Source organism: Nerophis ophidion, linkage group LG09 (genome assembly GCF_033978795.1).
Source record: "Nerophis ophidion isolate RoL-2023_Sa linkage group LG09, RoL_Noph_v1.0, whole genome shotgun sequence".
Taxonomy (NCBI): Eukaryota; Metazoa; Chordata; class Actinopteri; order Syngnathiformes; family Syngnathidae; genus Nerophis; species Nerophis ophidion.
Window position 1 is genome coordinate 60915573 of NC_084619.1, and position 18721 is coordinate 60934293.

Here is an 18721-nt window from a genome sequence, read left to right on the forward strand (position 1 = left end):
AACGTTAACACAAAACACAAGCAGACACTTGCAGACTGACGCCGAGTCTTTTCAGTGCCCAAGTGCGCATTGTCAGTGACAGGAAGTACTCACTACAAGACAAGAAGAATAGGAATATGGAAAAGAAAAAGGAAAAAAGAAGATCCATCCATCAAATCCATTTTCTACCGGTTATTCCCTTAGGGGTCGCGGGGGATGCTGGAGCCTATCTTAGCTACAATCGGGCGGAAGGCAGCGTACACCCTGGACAAGTCGCCACCTCATTGCAGAGCTAACACGAATAGACTTACAACATTCACACTCACATTCACACACTAGGGACCATTTAGTGGTGCTAATAAAGAACAAAACACAGGAAAAATAGGAAAAAGAAGAAATGGAGAAAAAAGAACAAAAAGAAAAAAGAACAAATAAAAGGGACGGAAAAGAAAAAGGTGAGGAAAAAATAACAAAAAGGAACACAAAAAAGAATAAAATGAAAAAAAAAAATAAGAATAGAAGATAAAAGACAAGAGGAAAAAAATAAAGAAAAAAGTAAGAAAAAGACAAAAGAAAAAAGACAAATAAAAAGGAAAAAAATAGGAAGGAAAAAAGATAAAGAAAAAAGGGGGAAAAAGAAAAAGTGGTGAATTATATTTATATAGCACTTTTTCTCTAGTGACTCAAAGCGCTTTACATAGTGAAACCCAAAAATCTAAGTTACATTTTAAACCAGTGTGGGTGGCACTGGCAGCAGGTGGGTAAAGTGTCTTGCCCAAGGACACAACGGCAGTGACTAAGATGGCGGAAGGATCAAACCTGCAACACTTGAGTTGCTGGCACGGCCGCGCTACCAACCGAGCTATACCGCCCCACTGGAAGCCAACAAAAGAAGAAAAAAAATAGAGAAAAGAAGAAAACTGAGAAAGAAATAAAATAAAGAAAAGGAGAAAAATAAAAATAGAAAAAGAAGACAAAGAAAAAGGGAAAAAAGTAAAAGAGAACAAGTAAAGGAAAAAAATAAGAAGAAAAAAGGACAAAGAAAAAAGAAATAAAAGAAAAGGGGGAGAAAAAAAAATAAAAAAAAATAAAAAAAATTTAAAAAAACTGAAAAAGAAATAAAATAAAGAAAAGGAGAAAATAATAAAAATAGAAAAAGAAAACAAGAAGGGAAAAAAGTAAAAGACAAAAAGTAAAGGAAGAAAATGGAAAAAAGAAGAAAACCAAAAAAAAAAGAAATGAAGGAAAAAAGTAAGATGATAAAAAGGAACATTTAAATAAAAATAAAGAGAAAAAAGAAGAACAAGGGGAAAAGAAAAAGAGGAAAACGGACACAAAAAGAAAAACAAAGAAAAACAAGATGGAAAAAAGAAAAAGAAAGAAGAAAAAGTACAAAATACAAAAAGGAAAAAGGGGGGAAAGAAAAGAAAACGAGGACAAATAAAGACAATAAGAAAAAAGGACCAAATAAGAACAAAAAGGAAAAAAAAGAAGAAAAAGAAAAAAAAAAGAAGAAGAGGAAGACTACACTGTCAAATGTCACACACGATACATTACAACATACTGTCTTATGTGGAGGTCTGCTTCAATGTACACACTGTTTCCATTTACACACCCTGTTCAAGACCCAATTAAGTTGTCTGTTCAAGAACCAATTAAGTTGCCAGTTGTTTCTTACAGGGAACTCTGCTTCAATATACACACGTTTCCATTCCAAACCCTGTTCAAGAACCAATTAAGATGCCAGTTGTTTCTTATGTTGACCTCTGCTTCAATATACGCATTTTTCCATTTACAAACCCTGTTCAAGAACCTATTAAGTTGCCAGTTGTTTCTTACAGGGAACTCTGCTTCAATATACACACTTTTCCATTTACAAACCCTGTTCAAGAACCTATTAAGTTGTCAGTCGAGGTTCCGCTGGGTTTAATTTTCAGATGTGTGGGCGCACCTGTGTGAGCAGCAGGAAGTCGTTGAAGAGGAAGCCGTAGAGCTCCTTGCTGCTCTTGGCTTTGAAAAGTTTGCCGCTGTGGAGGAACTTCCTGGGACCCAAACAGTTGGTGACCGAGTTGAAGACCAGTTGCTGCAAGAAACGACACGCATGAAGAGGACTTCTTGCTTGGACGTGACCAAGAAGAAGAAGAAGAAGAAGAAGAAGAAGAAGAACCTCAGACAGGCCTTCACACTGAACATGGGCCTGGATCCACTCCAGACGGTCAGAGTTCTCCTTCTCCCTCACGCCCTCGTTCACCTGAACACAACAGCCTCTCGTATCACTTCCTCCCCTCCTCCACTACCGCAGCGGCAGGGCGGTAACCATGACAACGTTCTGGCGTGACCACCCGCTGAAAGTAAGTCGACGGTCACCTGAGAGCAAAGCTCCTCGGCTTTCTCCAGGGCGGCCTTCAGGTGGCTGTGGTCGGGATGAGACTCTGGGGTGTTCTCCAAGATCTGTTGGCGGCAGATGGAATTCAACGTGTGCATGCGTGTGTGTGTGTGTGTGTGTGTGTGTGTGATACGTACGTTCTTGATGATGAGCGGGTATCGCGTGACTCTCTGCATGGGTTTGAGCAGGAAGCTGGACAGAGGCATGCCCTTACAGCGAGGGTCCATGGCTAACCTCTAACACAAAGACCAAGGGGACAAGATGGCTTCTCAGTGCTGGTCAATGGAGTCGTTGGACAAATGGACGGACAGATACCTTGAGGAAGTCTTTGATTTCAGGGTTGTCGTCAGTTTTCTGCTGAATCAGCGTGGCTCCGTTCAGCTGACACGAGCAGAACCTGCCACCACATGGACCAGGAGAATACAAACCCAATTTCCAAATGAGTGGGGAAATTGTGTTAGATGTAAATATAAACGGAATACAATGATTTGCAAATCTTTTTCAAACCATATTCAATTGAATGCACTACAAAGACAACATATTTGATGTTCACACTCATAAACATTTTTATTTTTGCAAATAATAATTAACTTAGAATTTCATGGCTGCAACACGTGCCAAAGTAGTTGTTCACCACTGTGTTACATCACCTTTTCTTTTAACAACACTCAATAAAAATGCGCCACACATTTTCAATGGGAGACAGCTCTGGACTGCAGGCGGGCCAGGAAAGTAACCGCACTCTTTTTTTACGAAGCCACGCTGTTGTAACACGTGCTGAATGTGGCTTGGCATTGTCTTGCTGAAATAAGCAGGGGCGTCCATGAAAAAGATGGGGCTTAGATGGCAGCGTATGTTGTTCCAAAACCCGGATGTACCTTTCAGCATTAATGGTGCCTTCACAAATGCGTAAGTTACCCATGCCTTGGGCACTAATGCACCCCCATACCATCACAGATGCTGGCTTTTTAACTTTGCGTCGATAACAGTCTGGATGGTTCGCTTCCCCTTTGGTCCGGATGACACGATGTCGAATATTTCCAAAAACAATTTGAAATGTGGACTCGTCAGACCACAGAAGACTTTTCCACTTTGCATCAGTCCATCTTAGATTATCTCGGGCCCAGAGAAGCCGGCGGCATTTCTGGATGTTGTTGATAAATGGCTTTCGCTTTGCATAGTAGAGCTTTAACTTGCACTTCCAGATGTAGCGACAAACTGTATTTAGTGACAGTGGTTTTCTGAAATGTTCCTGAGCCCATGTGGTGATATCCTTTAGAGATTGATGTCGTTTTTTGATTACAGTGTCGTCTGAGGGATCGAAGGTCATGGTCATTCAATGTTGGTTTCCGGCCATGCCGCTTATGTGGAGTGATTTCTCCGGATTCTCTGAACTTTTTGATGATATTATGGACCGTAGATGTTGAAATCCCTAAATTTCTTGCAATTCCACTTTGAGAAACGTTGTCCTTAAATTGTTTGACTATTTGCTCACGCAGTTGTACACAAAAGGGTGTACCCAGTCTGGATTGTATTTTTTTACTCATCCTTCCCCAGCGTTTACCTTTTTCCCATCTTTTATGGGGCGCCTTATGGCGACCCATCAGCGTTCTTGTTCTGTAACCCTGTACACTGTTTGTTTGTCTAATCTTGTACAGGTTTGTGCTAAAAACAAAGTTTCGTTGTACTTGTTGCAATGACAATAAAGACCTACCTACCTACCTACCTATCCTTTCTTGTGAAAGACTGAGCATTATTTGTGAAGCTGTTTTTATACCCAATCATGGCACCCACATGTTCCCAATTTGCCTGCACGCCTGTGGGATGTTCCAAGTAAGTGTTTGATGAGCCTTCCTCAATTTTATCAGTATTTATTACCACCTTTCCCAACTTCTTCGTCACATGTTGCTGGCATCAAATTCTAAAGTTAATGATTATTTGCAAAAAAAAAAAAAAAAAAAAGTTTATCAGTTCGAACATCAAATATGTTGTCTTTGTAGCATAAGCAACTGAATATGGGTTGAAAATTATTTGCCAAATCATTGTATTCCGTTTATATTTACATCTAACACAATTTCCCAACTCATATGGAAACGGGGTTTGTAAATGTAAAAGTGTAGACCCCTGGTCCTGGTGTGTGTGGTCACCTGATGTATGGCTGCATGTGTGGCAGCTGATTGGTCAGGATGTCGCCAATCATTTTCACCGGCATGCGATCACCTGACATCTTCTTCCTCACCCGGAGAGCTCTGAAGACAACATGTTTTTTTGGGTGCAAGTTTTTTTTTTGTGGAACATCAACATGTTGAATGGAGAATCGTCACCCCAGGAACCGCCCGAGGTTTGCGCCCCTGTTCTGGACCGTGTCAAAAACGTGGAAATGGCTTACTTGAGCAGCTTGATGTTGCACATGATGAGCTCCTTCCAGTTGACAAAGATCATAGCCACCTCCTTCTCGCTCAGCAGCTCACAGTCCAGCAGAGGCTTGTGAAAGATCTGCGCGGAAGGTCGACCAGCTTCAGTTAAAATAATGCAACTTGGGACTCCATCGTAAGATTATAATCAGCAAGGTGTCAAATACTTATGTCACATTTGAACCGACGCGGTACCAATCCCTGGCACCTGGAAATTGATACCAAATTTTGGGAATTATGCATTTCCCTCCCCCTTTGTCATCTCCCCTGATTTGCTTCTTGTCTTGTCTTTAAGTCAGCTTCAAAACGCATGCCCCCCTTATAAGTCCAAGACGTTAGATGGCAGTAGTGTATAGTTTTTGGTGTGTGTTCTTGTTGCGCCCTAAAAAGTGTTAATAATGTAAGTACACACCAGCCGTTTGATTCTTTGTTGTAGTTTTCAGTACCAAATTTGGAGGTGTTGAAACCGCCATGTAAAATCGCCAGTGCTAATAAGTAGCCTGCCACTAACAAAGCCTATGTGTGTTAGCATCAAATTAGCACATTTTTAGAAAAGTGGAACCTTAGTTTTGTGGAGAGTCAATCCATTTTTTAAAATCTATCAGAAATATCATGCAACTAAAATGCACCAAAGATGAGTAAGTGTGGAAAGCGTGTTTTGCAATTTCCCATCATGCTTTGTAATGAATTTAAATGGTTTTAATGTATTTTTTTTTCCAATGCTGATTGGAATTTTTTTTTTTTTTTTTTTTAAATAATAGGGACGGCGTGGCGAAGTAGGAGACTAGCCGTGCGCGACCCGAGGGTCACTGGTTCAATCCCCACCTAGTACCAACTTCGTCACGTCCGTTGTGTCCTAAGCAAGACACTTTACCCTTGCTCCTGATGGGTGCTGGTTAGCGCCTTGCATGGCAGCTCCCTCCATCAGTGTGTGAATGGGTGAATGTGGAAGTAGTGTCAAAGTGCTTTGAGTACCTTGAAGGTAGAAAAGCGCTATACAAGTACAACCCATAATATCCACAAAGTTCAATGAGCAGGATGTGTTATGTGTAACCATGTTTGTTTGTTTTCTGCACCATGACTAGGGAAGGTTGTTTGGTTTTGGACATATAAGTGAATGCTGTGTATGTAATCATATAGATGTACAATTAGTGGTCACTGGTATGTATATTACAATCAAAATAGTACATTTTTAGAAAAGTAAAACCTTACTTTTGTTGGGAGAGGCAATCCATTTTTTTTAATCCATCAGAAATATCAAGCAACTAAAATGCACCAAACAAGGGTAAGTGTGGAAAATAATTTAATGTGGGCCACTATGTCATCTACCATGGTTTTGCATTTTCCCACCATGCTTTGTATTAGATTTAGATTTTATTTAATGCTGATTGCAGTTTTTTTTAATAATATCCACAAAGTTCAATGAGCAGGATGTGTTAAGTGTGACCATGTTTGTTTGTTTTCTGCGCCATGACTCGGGAAGGTTGTTTGGTTTTGGAAATATAAGTGCATGCTGTGCATGTAATCATATAGATGTACAATTAGTGGTCACTGGTACGTACATTAGGATCAAAGTAGCACATTTTTAGAAAAGTGGAACCTTACTTTTGTTGGCGAGGCGATCCATTTTTTTTTAATCCATCAGAAATATCAACCAACTAAAATGCACCAAAAATGGTTAAGGGTGGAAGGCGTGTTTTGCATTTTCCCATCATGCTTTGTAATGTATGGGTTTAAATTATATATTTGTTTAAGCTGATTGGATTTTTTTTTTTTTTATAATATCCACAAAGTTCAATGAGCAGGATGTGTTAAGTGTGACCATGTTTGTTTGTTTTCTGCACCATGACTAGGGAAGGTTGTTTGGTTTTGGCCTTATAAGTGAATTATGTGCATGTAATCATGAATGTACAATTATTGGTCACTGCTAAGTATATTAGAATCAAACTAGCACATTTTTAGAAAAGTGGAACCTTACTTTTGTTGGAGAGGCGATCCATTTTTTTTTAATCCATCAGAAATATCACGCAACTAAAATGAACTAAACATGGGTAAGTGTGGAAGGCGTGTTTTGCATTTTCCCATCATGCTTTGTAACAAATTTAAATGGGTTTAATTTATATTTGTTTTAATTCTGATTGGAGTTTATATTTAATTTTTATAATATCCACAAAGTTCAATGAGCACCATGACTAGGGAAGGTTGTTTGGTGTTGGTCATATAAGTACATTCTGTGTATGCAATCATATACATGTAGATGTGGTCACTGGTATGTATATCAGCATCGAACTAGCACATTTTTAGAAAAGTTGAATCTTACTTTTGTTGGAGAGGCAATCCATTTTTTAATCCATCAGAAATATCAAGCAACTAAAAAGCACAAAACATGGGTAAGTGTGGAAAGCGTGTTTTTCATTTTCCCATCATGCTTTGTAATGAATTTAAATGAAAAAAATTCATTTTTTTTAATGCCGATTGGAGTTTTATTTTTTATAATATCCACAAAGTTCAATGAGCAGGATGTGTTAAGTGTGACCATGTTTGTTTGTTTTCTGCGCCATGACTCGGGAAGGTTGTTTGGTTTTGGACATATAAGTGCATGCTGTGCATGTAATCATATAGATGTACAATTAGTGGTCACTGGTACGTACATTAGGATCAAAGTAGCACATTTTTAGAAAAGTGGAACCTTACTTTTGTTGGCGAGGCGATCCATTTTTTTTTAATCCATCAGAAATATCAACCAACTAAAATGCACCAAAAATGGTTAAGGGTGGAAGGCGTGTTTTGCATTTTCCCATCATGCTTTGTAATGTATGGGTTTAAATTATATATTTGTTTAAGCTGATTGGATTTTTTTTTTTTTTATAATATCCACAAAGTTCAATGAGCAGGATGTGTTAAGTGTGACCATGTTTGTTTGTTTTCTGCACCATGACTAGGGAAGGTTGTTTGGTTTTGGCCTTATAAGTGAATTATGTGCATGTAATCATGAATGTACAATTATTGGTCACTGCTAAGTATATTAGAATCAAACTAGCACATTTTTAGAAAAGTGGAACCTTACTTTTGTTGGAGAGGCGATCCATTTTTTTTTAATCCATCAAAAATATCACGCAACTAAAATGAACTAAACATGGGTAAGTGTGGAAAGCGTGTTTTGCATTTTCCCATCATGCTTTGTAACAAATTTAAATGGGTTTAATTTATATTTGTTTTAATTCTGATTGGAGTTTATATTTAATTTTTATAATATCCACAAAATTCAATGAGCACCATGACTAGGGAAGGTTGTTTGGTGTTGGTCATATAAGTACATTCTGTGTATGCAATCATATACATGTAGATGTGGTCACTGGTATGTATATCAGCATCGAACTAGCACATTTTTAGAAAAGTTGAATCTTACTTTTGTTGGAGAGGCAATCCATTTTTTAATCCATCAGAAATATCAAGCAACTAAAAAGCACAAAACATGGGTAAGTGTGGAAAGCGTGTTTTTCATTTTCCCATCATGCTTTGTAATGAATTTAAATGAAAAAAATTCATTTTTTTTAATGCCGATTGGAGTTTTATTTTTTATAATATCCACAAAGTTCAATAAGCAGCATGTATTATGTGCAACCATGTTTGTTTGTTTTCTGCACCATGACTAGGGAAGGTTGTTTGGTTTGGTCATATAAGTAAATTCTGTGTATGTAATTATATACGATTAGTGGTCACTGGCTTGAGTTTTTTTCGTTGATGGTGACAAAATAGCACCTAATCTGACCGCTATTTCCAGGGCTGCCCCCAATGCGAGCGTTTTCACCTCGGTGACGAGCTGCAGGTCGTTGACGTAGTTCTCCTCGGTGACGATGAGCTCGTGGATGTATCCCTGCCGCTTCCTCTCCATGGGACTCAGCATGTCCAGCAGGTGGAGGTCGGCGCACCCTGCAACACGCCACAGGCGGCGGCATGACACACGCGAGCCAACAAGCCAGAACTATCAAGAGGAATGGCAAGGTACATACCTGAGGTCAGAACACTCATTTCCTTCTTAAAACTAGCAAGGTTTACTTGTGGCGCTCTTCCTTTCACGGAACACCAATCCCCGAGTGACGCACAAACGGTGGAACCTCGATGTTCAAACTTTTCACTTGACCAACTTTTACATCGCGGCAAATATTCTTGTGTGCGATCGCTTCATTTATTCGCTGCCGTCTTGATGACATCACTTCCTGTGCAGTACAGTATACAAGAGGCGGAGGCCCGCACATCCAGTTTATGCCGTCACGTCTCAGCGTGTTTCTTTTCTCGCCATTCACCAAGTTTTGTTTATTTTGCTAACTCAATAAAAGTCAAACAAAGCAACCAGGAAAGAAAGAGGGAATTGCTGTGGGCTTAGACAGGAAGAAGTGGCCCGCCTTTTCATGTATAGTGGCCTTGCAAAATAATTTAATGTGGGCCACTATGTCATCTACCATGGTTTGCCAAATTATTTTGTGACCTGCCACATCATTTACTTGTTCCGCCACACTATTGTATATGGCCTCCCACATCATTTATATAGTCTGCCACAGTATTTTACGTGGCCTGCGACTTCATTTACGTGGTCCAAACATCTTATATGTGACCCGCCATATCATTGTGTGTGGCCCGCCTTGTCATTTATTGTGGCCCTGTGAAAACTTTTATTGTCAGCCGCAAAGTCATTTAATGTGGTCCGCCACATTAATTTATGTGACCTTCTACATAATTTATTTGGTCGACCACATTATTTTATGTCGCCTGCTAAATCATTCATTTGGCCCACCACCCTATTTTACATGGCCTACCACGTCATTTATATAGTTTGCCATATATTTTATGTGGCCTGCCACATGATTTATGTGGTCCAGCACATGATTTTAAGCGGCCAACCACATCTTTTTATGTGGGCCGTCTTGTCATTTATTGTGGCCCTGTTAAAACTTTTATTGTCAGCCGCCAAGTCATTTAACGTGGTCCGCCACGTTAAAATATGTGACCTTCTACATAATTTATTTGGTCCAACACATTATTTTACGTGGCCTGCTACATCATTTATTTGGTTCGCCACATAATTTTGTAAGGCCTACCACATAGTTTATATGGTCTGCAACATTATTTGTGCCCTGCTACATAAATTAAGGTGGCCTGCCACATTTTATGTGACCTGCCATATCGCCGCCTCGTCATTTATTTTGGCCCTGTGAAAACTTTTATTGTGAGCCGCCAAGTCATTTAAGGTAGTCCTCAATAGTATTTTACGTGGCCTACCACATTATTTATGTGGTCAGCCACATTATTTCAAATGGCCTACCAAATCAAATATGTTGTCCGCCACATTATTTTACATGGCCTGCAACGTAATTAATTTGGCCTGCCACATAACTTATGTGGCACACCACATAATTTGTGTGATACGCAACATCACTGTACGTGGTGGCGCGTCTTGTCATTTATTGAAATCTATTATTTTGTTTGACCTGCTATATCATTTATTTGGCGCGCCAAATAATTTCCAACGGCCTACCACGTCATTTATATGGTCCGCCACATTATTTGAAGTAGCCTTCAAGGTAGCAAAAGTGGCCTGCCACATTCTGTTGTCCGGCCAACCAAATCTTTTATGTTGCCCGCCATATCATTGTATGTGGCCCTGTGAAAACTTTTATTGTGATCCACCACATTAATTTATGTGGCCTGCTACATCATTTATTTGGCCCGCCACATTATTTCATAAGGCCTACCACATTATTTATATGGTCCACCATATTATTTTACGTGGCCTGCCAAATTATTTTACGCGGCCAACCACATCTTTTATGTGACCCGCCATTTCAATGTACGTGGCCTACCTCGTCATTTATTCACGGCACTGTGAAATCTTTTATTGTGAACCACTAAGTCATTAAACGTGGTCCTCCACATTATTTCAAATGGCCTACCACGTCATTTATGTGGTCCGCCACATTATTTCAAATGGCCTACCAAATCAAATTTGTGGTCCGCCACATTATTTTACATGGCCTGCAACGAAATGTATTCGGCCCGCCACATAATTTATGTGACACGCAACATAATTGTACGTGGCGCGCCATATCATTTATTGTGGCCCTGAGAAATATTTTATTGTGAACCGCCAAGTCATTAAATGTGGTCCACCACATTATTTAGTGTGACCTGCTACATCATTTATTTGGTCTGCCATATTTTTTTCCATGGCCTACTACATCTTTTATGTGGTCCACCACATCATCGTATGTTGCCTGCCACGTCAATTGACGAAATGTTTAAATGTGGTCCGCCACATTATGTAACGTGCAAAATCATTCATTTGGTCCGCTACAAAGTTTATTATGTCCTACCACGTCATCATGTGGTTAAACACAATCTTTTAAGTAGCTTGCCACATTATTTATGTGCCGCATCGTTATTTTATTCGGCCTGTGAAACGCTGCAAAAAAATAAAACACTATTTCCATTGTTTCTTATGGGGAACTCAGCTTCACTATATAAACTTTTCTATTAACGAACCATGTTCATGAACAAATTAGGTTCGTAAATCGAGGTTCCACTGTGTGCAAGTGCTATGATCTTCTGATGATCAAGCAACAGTTACTTGCATTACCTTAAGTCCAACAGTAAAACTGTCCATTTTTAATTGAGCGCGTGTGTGTGTGTGTGTGTGTGAGCACGCATGTGTGAGAGTAACGAGGACAGGGGTCACCGGTGTGTCTCAGAGCGTTTAATCATCAGGACCAGTCAAGAGTCACCGCTTCATTAAAATCTGCACCAACGAGCATATTGGACTAATTAGCGCCGTGCCGACATTCTGTACAATGCATTCATCCTTTATGCTAATAAAATCTTTGATAAAAGAGCTCACTCACGCCTCGTTTGCACACGCTCGTGCACCCGCACGCGCACTGACAAGTGCGCCTTGATGATGTTCATTTATTCATCGGCAAAGCCGTTAAACGCCACAGTAGTGGCCGACTCCATTCATCCAGGACGGTCAAATAAAAGCGGTCTACCTAAAATGGTTGTTGCTGATGAGGAGCGCCGCTCTGCCTTTTTGTTTTGAGGTTAATAAAAAAAAAATACTGCCAGTCCCAATCGACTTTGACCCGGTAAAAAACGCGCGCGCGAGCACCGTCATCGGCGCCAGCAGGTTAATAACAACTGTGCTAATTTTTGAAAAGAAATGTTGATCATTTCATTTCTCTTGTAAGGGTAAACACTGAAATCACAATACTGTCATCTGGACAAACGAAACAATCAGATATGGCAACCGCTACAGTACTCGTCTGTTGCTATGGGAACTAATAGGATGGGAGGGGGGGGGGGTTATGTGTGGGAATGGGCTGTGTTGTCATGGTAACTGCCCATCAGTACGAGTATAGGCCTTGAGAAAATCTACCACTTACTAGAGGAGCACTAAAAATGGATTTACACCTGATTCGCAATTCTTATTTACTCCAATTCTAATTGAACTTTTTCGAAAAACGATATCGAAGAAATCCTATGAGATAATATGTATGTATATATCAATACATACACATATATACACGTGTAAATATATGTCTATATACATATATATATATATACAGTATATGTATACACACGTGTGTGTATATACTTTCATAAAAATATTCATACAGTATATACACGTATAAGTACATATACATGTGTATATATACACACGTATATATATACACATCTATACACACGTGTATATATACGTATATTATAAGTATACATATTTGTGTCTATATACATGTGTATTCATACATATGTACCGGTATATAGACATGTACACATTTTATGTACAATAATGTGTATACATATATAAACTTGTATATGTATATTTAAAAGTGTGTGTATATGTACTTATACACACGCAGATATATACACACGTGTATATTTACATATATAAGCATATATATTTGTGTCTATATACATGTGTATTTATTAGGGCTGCGAATCTTCGGGTCTCCCACGATTCGATTCAAAATCAATTCTTGGGGTCACGATTTGATAATATATCGATTTTTTCGATTCGATTCTCGATTCAAAAACGTTATTTTTCCTAATCAAAACGATTCTGTATTCATTCAATACATAGGATTTCAGAAGGATCTACCCCAGTCTGCTGACATGCTAGCAGAGTAGTAGATAAAAAAAAAAAACGCTTTTATATTTATAAAGGACATGGTTTTATCAACTGATTGCAATAATGTTAATTTGTTTTAACTAATTAACGAACCAAAAATATGACTTATTTTATCTCTGTGAAAACATTGGACAGTGTGTTGTCAAGCTTATGAAATGCGATGCAAGTGTTAGCCACTGTGACACTATTGTTCTTTTTTTTTTTTTTATAAATGTCTAATGATAATGTAAAAGGGGGATTTTTAATCACTGCTATGCTTAAAGTATAACTAAAATTGATACTGTTGTTGACAATATTCATTTTTGTTTCACTACTTATGGTTTGTTCTGTGTTGTGTTTGTGTCTCCTCTCAATTGCTCTGTTTATTGCTGGGTCAGGTTTGGTTTTGGAATTGGATTGCATTTTTATGGTATTGCTGTGTAGTGGTTTGTTGGATATAAAAAAAAAAATATATATATATATGAAAAAATATATATTTTTTAAAAAATAAGAATCAATTCTGGATCGCACAACGTATTCAAATCGATTTTTTAGTATTTATACATATGTATATAGACACATTCACATTTTTATGTACATATATGTGTGTATATATATATAAACTTGTATACATACATATACATATATATATAAATGTGTGTATATATACAGATATATACGTATAAATACATGTGTATATATACATATATATATACACATGTTTATATATATATACACATATGTATATACGCACACATAAATGTGTATGTATACACATATGTGTATATATATATACATATATACACACTTATATATGTATATATATATACACAAATTATATTATATAGTTTTATTTTATTACACATAAATGTGTATGTATACACATATGTGTATATATATACATATATATATATACATATATACACACTTATATGTGTATATATATATACACAAATTATATTATATAGTTTTATATTTTTACATATATATGTGTGTATATATACATATACGTGTGTATTATATAGATACATAAACATATATATGTGAAAAATATATATATATATACAAACCCCTTTCCATATGAGTTTGGAAAATGTGTTAGAGGGAAATATAAACGGAATACAATGATTTGTAAATAATTTTCAACCCATATTCAGTTGAATATGCTAAAAAGAAAACATTTGATGTTCAAATTGATTAAAAAAAAAAAAAATTCAACCCATATTCAATTGAATGCACTACAAAGACAACATATTTGATGTTCAAACACTTATTTGGAACATCCCACAGGTGTGGAGGCTAATTGGGAACAGATGGATGTCATGATTGGGTATAAAAGCAGCTTCCATGAAATGCTAAGTAATTCACAAACAAGGATGGGGTGAGGGTCACCACTCTGTAAGCAAATCGTCAAACAGTTTTAGAACAACATTTCTTAGCGAGCTATTGCAAGGAATTTAGGGATTTTACCATCTACGGTCCATAAAATCATCAAAAGAATCAGAGAATCTGGAGAAACCACTGCACGTAAGCGATGATATTGCAGACCTTTGATCCCTCAGGCGGTACTGCATCAAAAACCGACATCCGTGTGTAAAGGATATCACCACATAGGCTAAGGAACACTTGATAAAACCACTGTCAGTAACTACAGTTGGTCGCTACATCTGTAAGCGCAAGTTAAAACTCTACTATGCAAAGCCAAACCCATTTACCAACAACACCCTAAAACGCCGCCGGCTTCGCTGGGCCCGAGCTCACCTAAGATGGACTGATGCAAAGGGGAAAATTGTTCTGTGGTCTGACGAGTCCACTTTTCAAATTATATTTGGAAACAAAGGACGTGTTGTCCTCCAGAACAAAGAGGAAAATAACCATTTGGATTTTTATAGGCGCAAAGTTCAAAAGCCAGCATCTGTGATGGTATGGGGGCGTATTAGTGCCCAAGTCATGGGTAACTTACACATCTGTGAAGGCACCATTAATGCTGAATGGTACATTCAGGTTTTGGAGCAACACATGTCATCCAAGCAACGTTTTCATGGACGCCCCTGCTTATTTCAGCAAGACAATGCCAAGCCACGTGTTACAACAGCGTGGCTTCGTAGTAAAAGAGTGCGGGTACTTTCCTGGCCCGCCTGCAGTCCAGACCTGTCTCCCATAGAAAATGTGTGACGCATTATGAAGCGTAAAATCAGACAGCAGACACCCCGGACTGTTGAACGACTGAAACTCTACATAAAACAAGAATGGGAAAGAATTCCACTTTCAAAGCTTCAACAATTAGTTTCCTCAGTTCCCAATCGTTTATTGAGTGTTGTTAAAAGAAAAGGTGATGTAACACAGTGATGAACAAGCCCTTTCCCAACTACTTTGGCACGCGTTGCAGCCATGAAATTCTAAGTTATAATTATTATTTGCAAAAAAAAAATAAAGTTTATGAGTTTGAACATCAAATATCCTGTCTTTGTAGTGCATTCAGTTGAATATGAGCTGAAAAGGATTTGCAAATCATTGTATTCCGTTTATATTTACATCTAACACAATTTCCCAACTCATATGGAAACGGGGTTTGTATATACACACATATATATTTAAATATATATATATAAACTGTATTTGAATATATATACATTTCTTGGGGGGGCGGGCACATCCCAATCATTACCCAGGAATTGGAATCAGATCGAATCGTTATGTTCCCAAACATTTTCACCTCTCTTGTTCACTATTAGGTCGGATGACAAGTGTGCAACATAAAGTATTTGGGTTTGTTGTCACGGCTCAAAGAGGAAAATACACGCAACTTTAAAGTTTTAGTGCATGGCACTTCTGTCTTTTCTGCGGTGTGTCACAGTGCTACAAAAAAGAAAAGGTTAAGCTCCTGTTTGTCGACTCGTGTGTGTGTGTGTGTAAGTTCTACCACATTAGGTACGGTTGAATTCTTGCCTCGTTCCTGTGAGAATCCTGCGTGTGACTGAAGCACTGAGGAGTAGGACAATCCAGGACTCGCACTAGGTCGCATCTTTGAGCAGATAATACCGCATCATCTCTTTCTCTTTCGGATTTACCAGGCTTTAAGTCAAGGATGAGGCAAAAACCAAGCCAGTAGCCAACCAGGTGTCAAATACACACCTTTGCAGCAAGAGCAGCTGGAATGATTCACGAGTACCGAATGTATGCGTGTGATCGTCATAGCAACAGACAAGCCAACAAAACACATTAACATAAAAAAAAACATACATCATTAAAATGTTCAAAACGACTTGTGTGTGTACAGTTAAATTCCCAAGCTTTGTACCGAGTTGAGTTTTCTACCGCTTTGTTAAGCCGCGACGGCGCTCCGGCTGCTCGCTCCCTGGCGCCGTGCGACACGTGACCCAGTGCAACCGGCTTCCCCTCCGCCCCCTTCCTCCTCCAGCGCGTTAAAAGTTTAGCATTGCGAGTCGTCCTCCGGCAGATAGTGGGTCTTTCTGTGAAGCTGTAGGGGAATGGGAGGGGTTAGTAGGGGGAGGGGGCAGAGCCGGCACTTTTCCACCGACAGGTGAGCAAAGCTGCTGAACCAGAGCGAGGTCGGAATACAGGTCAAAGCAGAGAGCCGCTGGTTCTAACAGTGACAGAAAGTCCCTTAAAGCCACAAAACGACCCACTATCCACTTCGCCACGCAAGCTTTGGGCCGTGTCACCGTGCGTGCGTTTGTGTGTTCGTGTGTATGTGTGTGTGTGTGTGTGTGTACAGTCACAGTCAAAACAACTACATGTAAATGAGTCCAATCAGGGAGTCGTGCCTCCGCCTCTCTACTCACTGCTCAAAGAACAGGAGCAGGAAAGATGGCGGCGAGGTGAGCAGAGGAGCCACGCACAGACAGACAGACGTCTCGCTACCGGCAGGGGTGTGTAGGGGACGGGGACGGGGGGGGGCGGGTCGCTCTAACGTTACGGTCCGTCTGTCTGTCTGTCTCTCTGGCTTCTATTGGTGGAGGCCATTTCCCCGGGTCATGTGACCTCTTGCTGCTGTCCCATTGCTTGAGTGGCCTAGTGGGCATGGCCTAGTGGGTCTCTTTGAGGGCTTTGAGGAGAGAGGGGTTCTGGGTAATGATATGATCCTAGAGAGAGGACGACAACAACAACATGAACAAAAACAACTAAACAAAACAACAACAACAACAACAGGTTGGGTGCTAGGTGGGTGGAGCGTGCAGCGAGGCAGAGTGTGGAGGCATGGGCGGGTGTGCAGGTAGATGTAGAGCATCTAGAGCAGGCTTGTCCCTTTATGCAAATAAGGTTGTCAATTTCAATATCTATGAATTCCCACTATATACTTCTTCGATATCGTCCATTTTTCTACTGCTTATTCATCCCAGGGTCACGGGGTGCTGGAGTCTATCCCAGTTGAGCGCACGATAAAAATAAAATTTACTACATTCCAGAATACAAACCACTACTTTTTGTACATATGTGATACGTACAATATAGACACTGTAAGTATATGTGTAAAACCTCTAAAGGCTTAGTTGGCCACATGCATGGAAAGCTCCTTTCAGCTCTTATTTCCAAATTGTGTACACTACTGAATTGGAGTCTCATGGCCACTTATGTGGACACTTATACTGCCATCTGGTGGTGTCAGAAGAGTATAACATACAATGGAATTTGGAAAAAGAAAGTGTAAAAGTAAAAATTAGCATGTCACTAAATATGAAATACACGTTTGTGTACTTATGGACTAAGTGAATCATATCAAAAGATGATTCTTAGTTTTTATTCTAATTAGGGTCCAATAAGCCCAAATAGCAAAGAGAAATAAAAAAGCATGTTACACACTGCAAATATATATATATATATATATATATATATATATATAAATATATATATATATATAACATATATAAATAAATTAGTAACATACACCTTCATAATATGTACAATATACACACTAAGTATATATAAAGTAGTAACAGACACCTTCATAATAATATGTACAATATACACACTGCAAGTATATATATAATGTAGTAACAGACACCTTCATAATAATATGTAATATGTACAATATACAAACTGCAAGTATATACATATATATAATGTATTAATAGACACCTTCATAACAATATGTACAATATACACACTGTAAGTACATATATAAAGTAGTAACAGACACCTTCATAATAATATGTAATGTTCAATATACACGCTGCAAGTATATATATAATGTAGTAAAGGACATCTTCATATGTAATATGTACAAAATACACACTGCAAGTATATATATATATAAAACGTAGTAATAGAAACCTTCATAATAATATGTAATATGTACAATATACACACTACAAGTATATATATAATGTAGTAACAGACACCTTCATAATAATATATAATAAGTACAATATACACACTGCAAGTATATATATATAATGTAGTAATAGACACCTTCATAATAATATCCAATATGTACAATTTACACACTGTAAGTATACATATAAAGTAGTAACAGACACTTTCATAATAATATGTAATATGTACAATATACACACTGCAAGTATATATATATATAAATTAGTAACAGAAACCTTAATAATAATATGTAATATGTACAATATAAACACTGCAAGTATATATATAATGTAGTAAAAGACACGTTCATTATAAGATGTGATATGCACAATATTTACCGTATTTTCTTCATTTAATCAATGCTGGAAGTAATTCCTTGCCGCATTTATTTCCGTTTCCATAGCAATGTGCTTCCGACTTCCGGCTACAAATTCCTGTCCTACCCCT

The 18721-nt window shown here is 38.3% G+C and overlaps 1 protein-coding gene across 1 annotated transcript in view; it reads right to left on the reverse strand.

Annotated features, from left to right (window-relative positions):
* itsn1 (intersectin 1 (SH3 domain protein)) overlaps window positions 1-18721 on the reverse strand; it is a 91984-nt gene that overhangs the window by 5171 nt on the left and 68092 nt on the right. Inside the window, 8 exon segments of the mRNA XM_061911382.1 lie at window positions 1931-2062; window positions 2147-2230; window positions 2347-2430; window positions 2503-2601; window positions 2681-2762; window positions 4513-4614; window positions 4755-4861; window positions 8591-8712. Of these exon segments, the coding sequence (XP_061767366.1) occupies window positions 1931-2062; window positions 2147-2230; window positions 2347-2430; window positions 2503-2601; window positions 2681-2762; window positions 4513-4614; window positions 4755-4861; window positions 8591-8712 (812 nt within the window).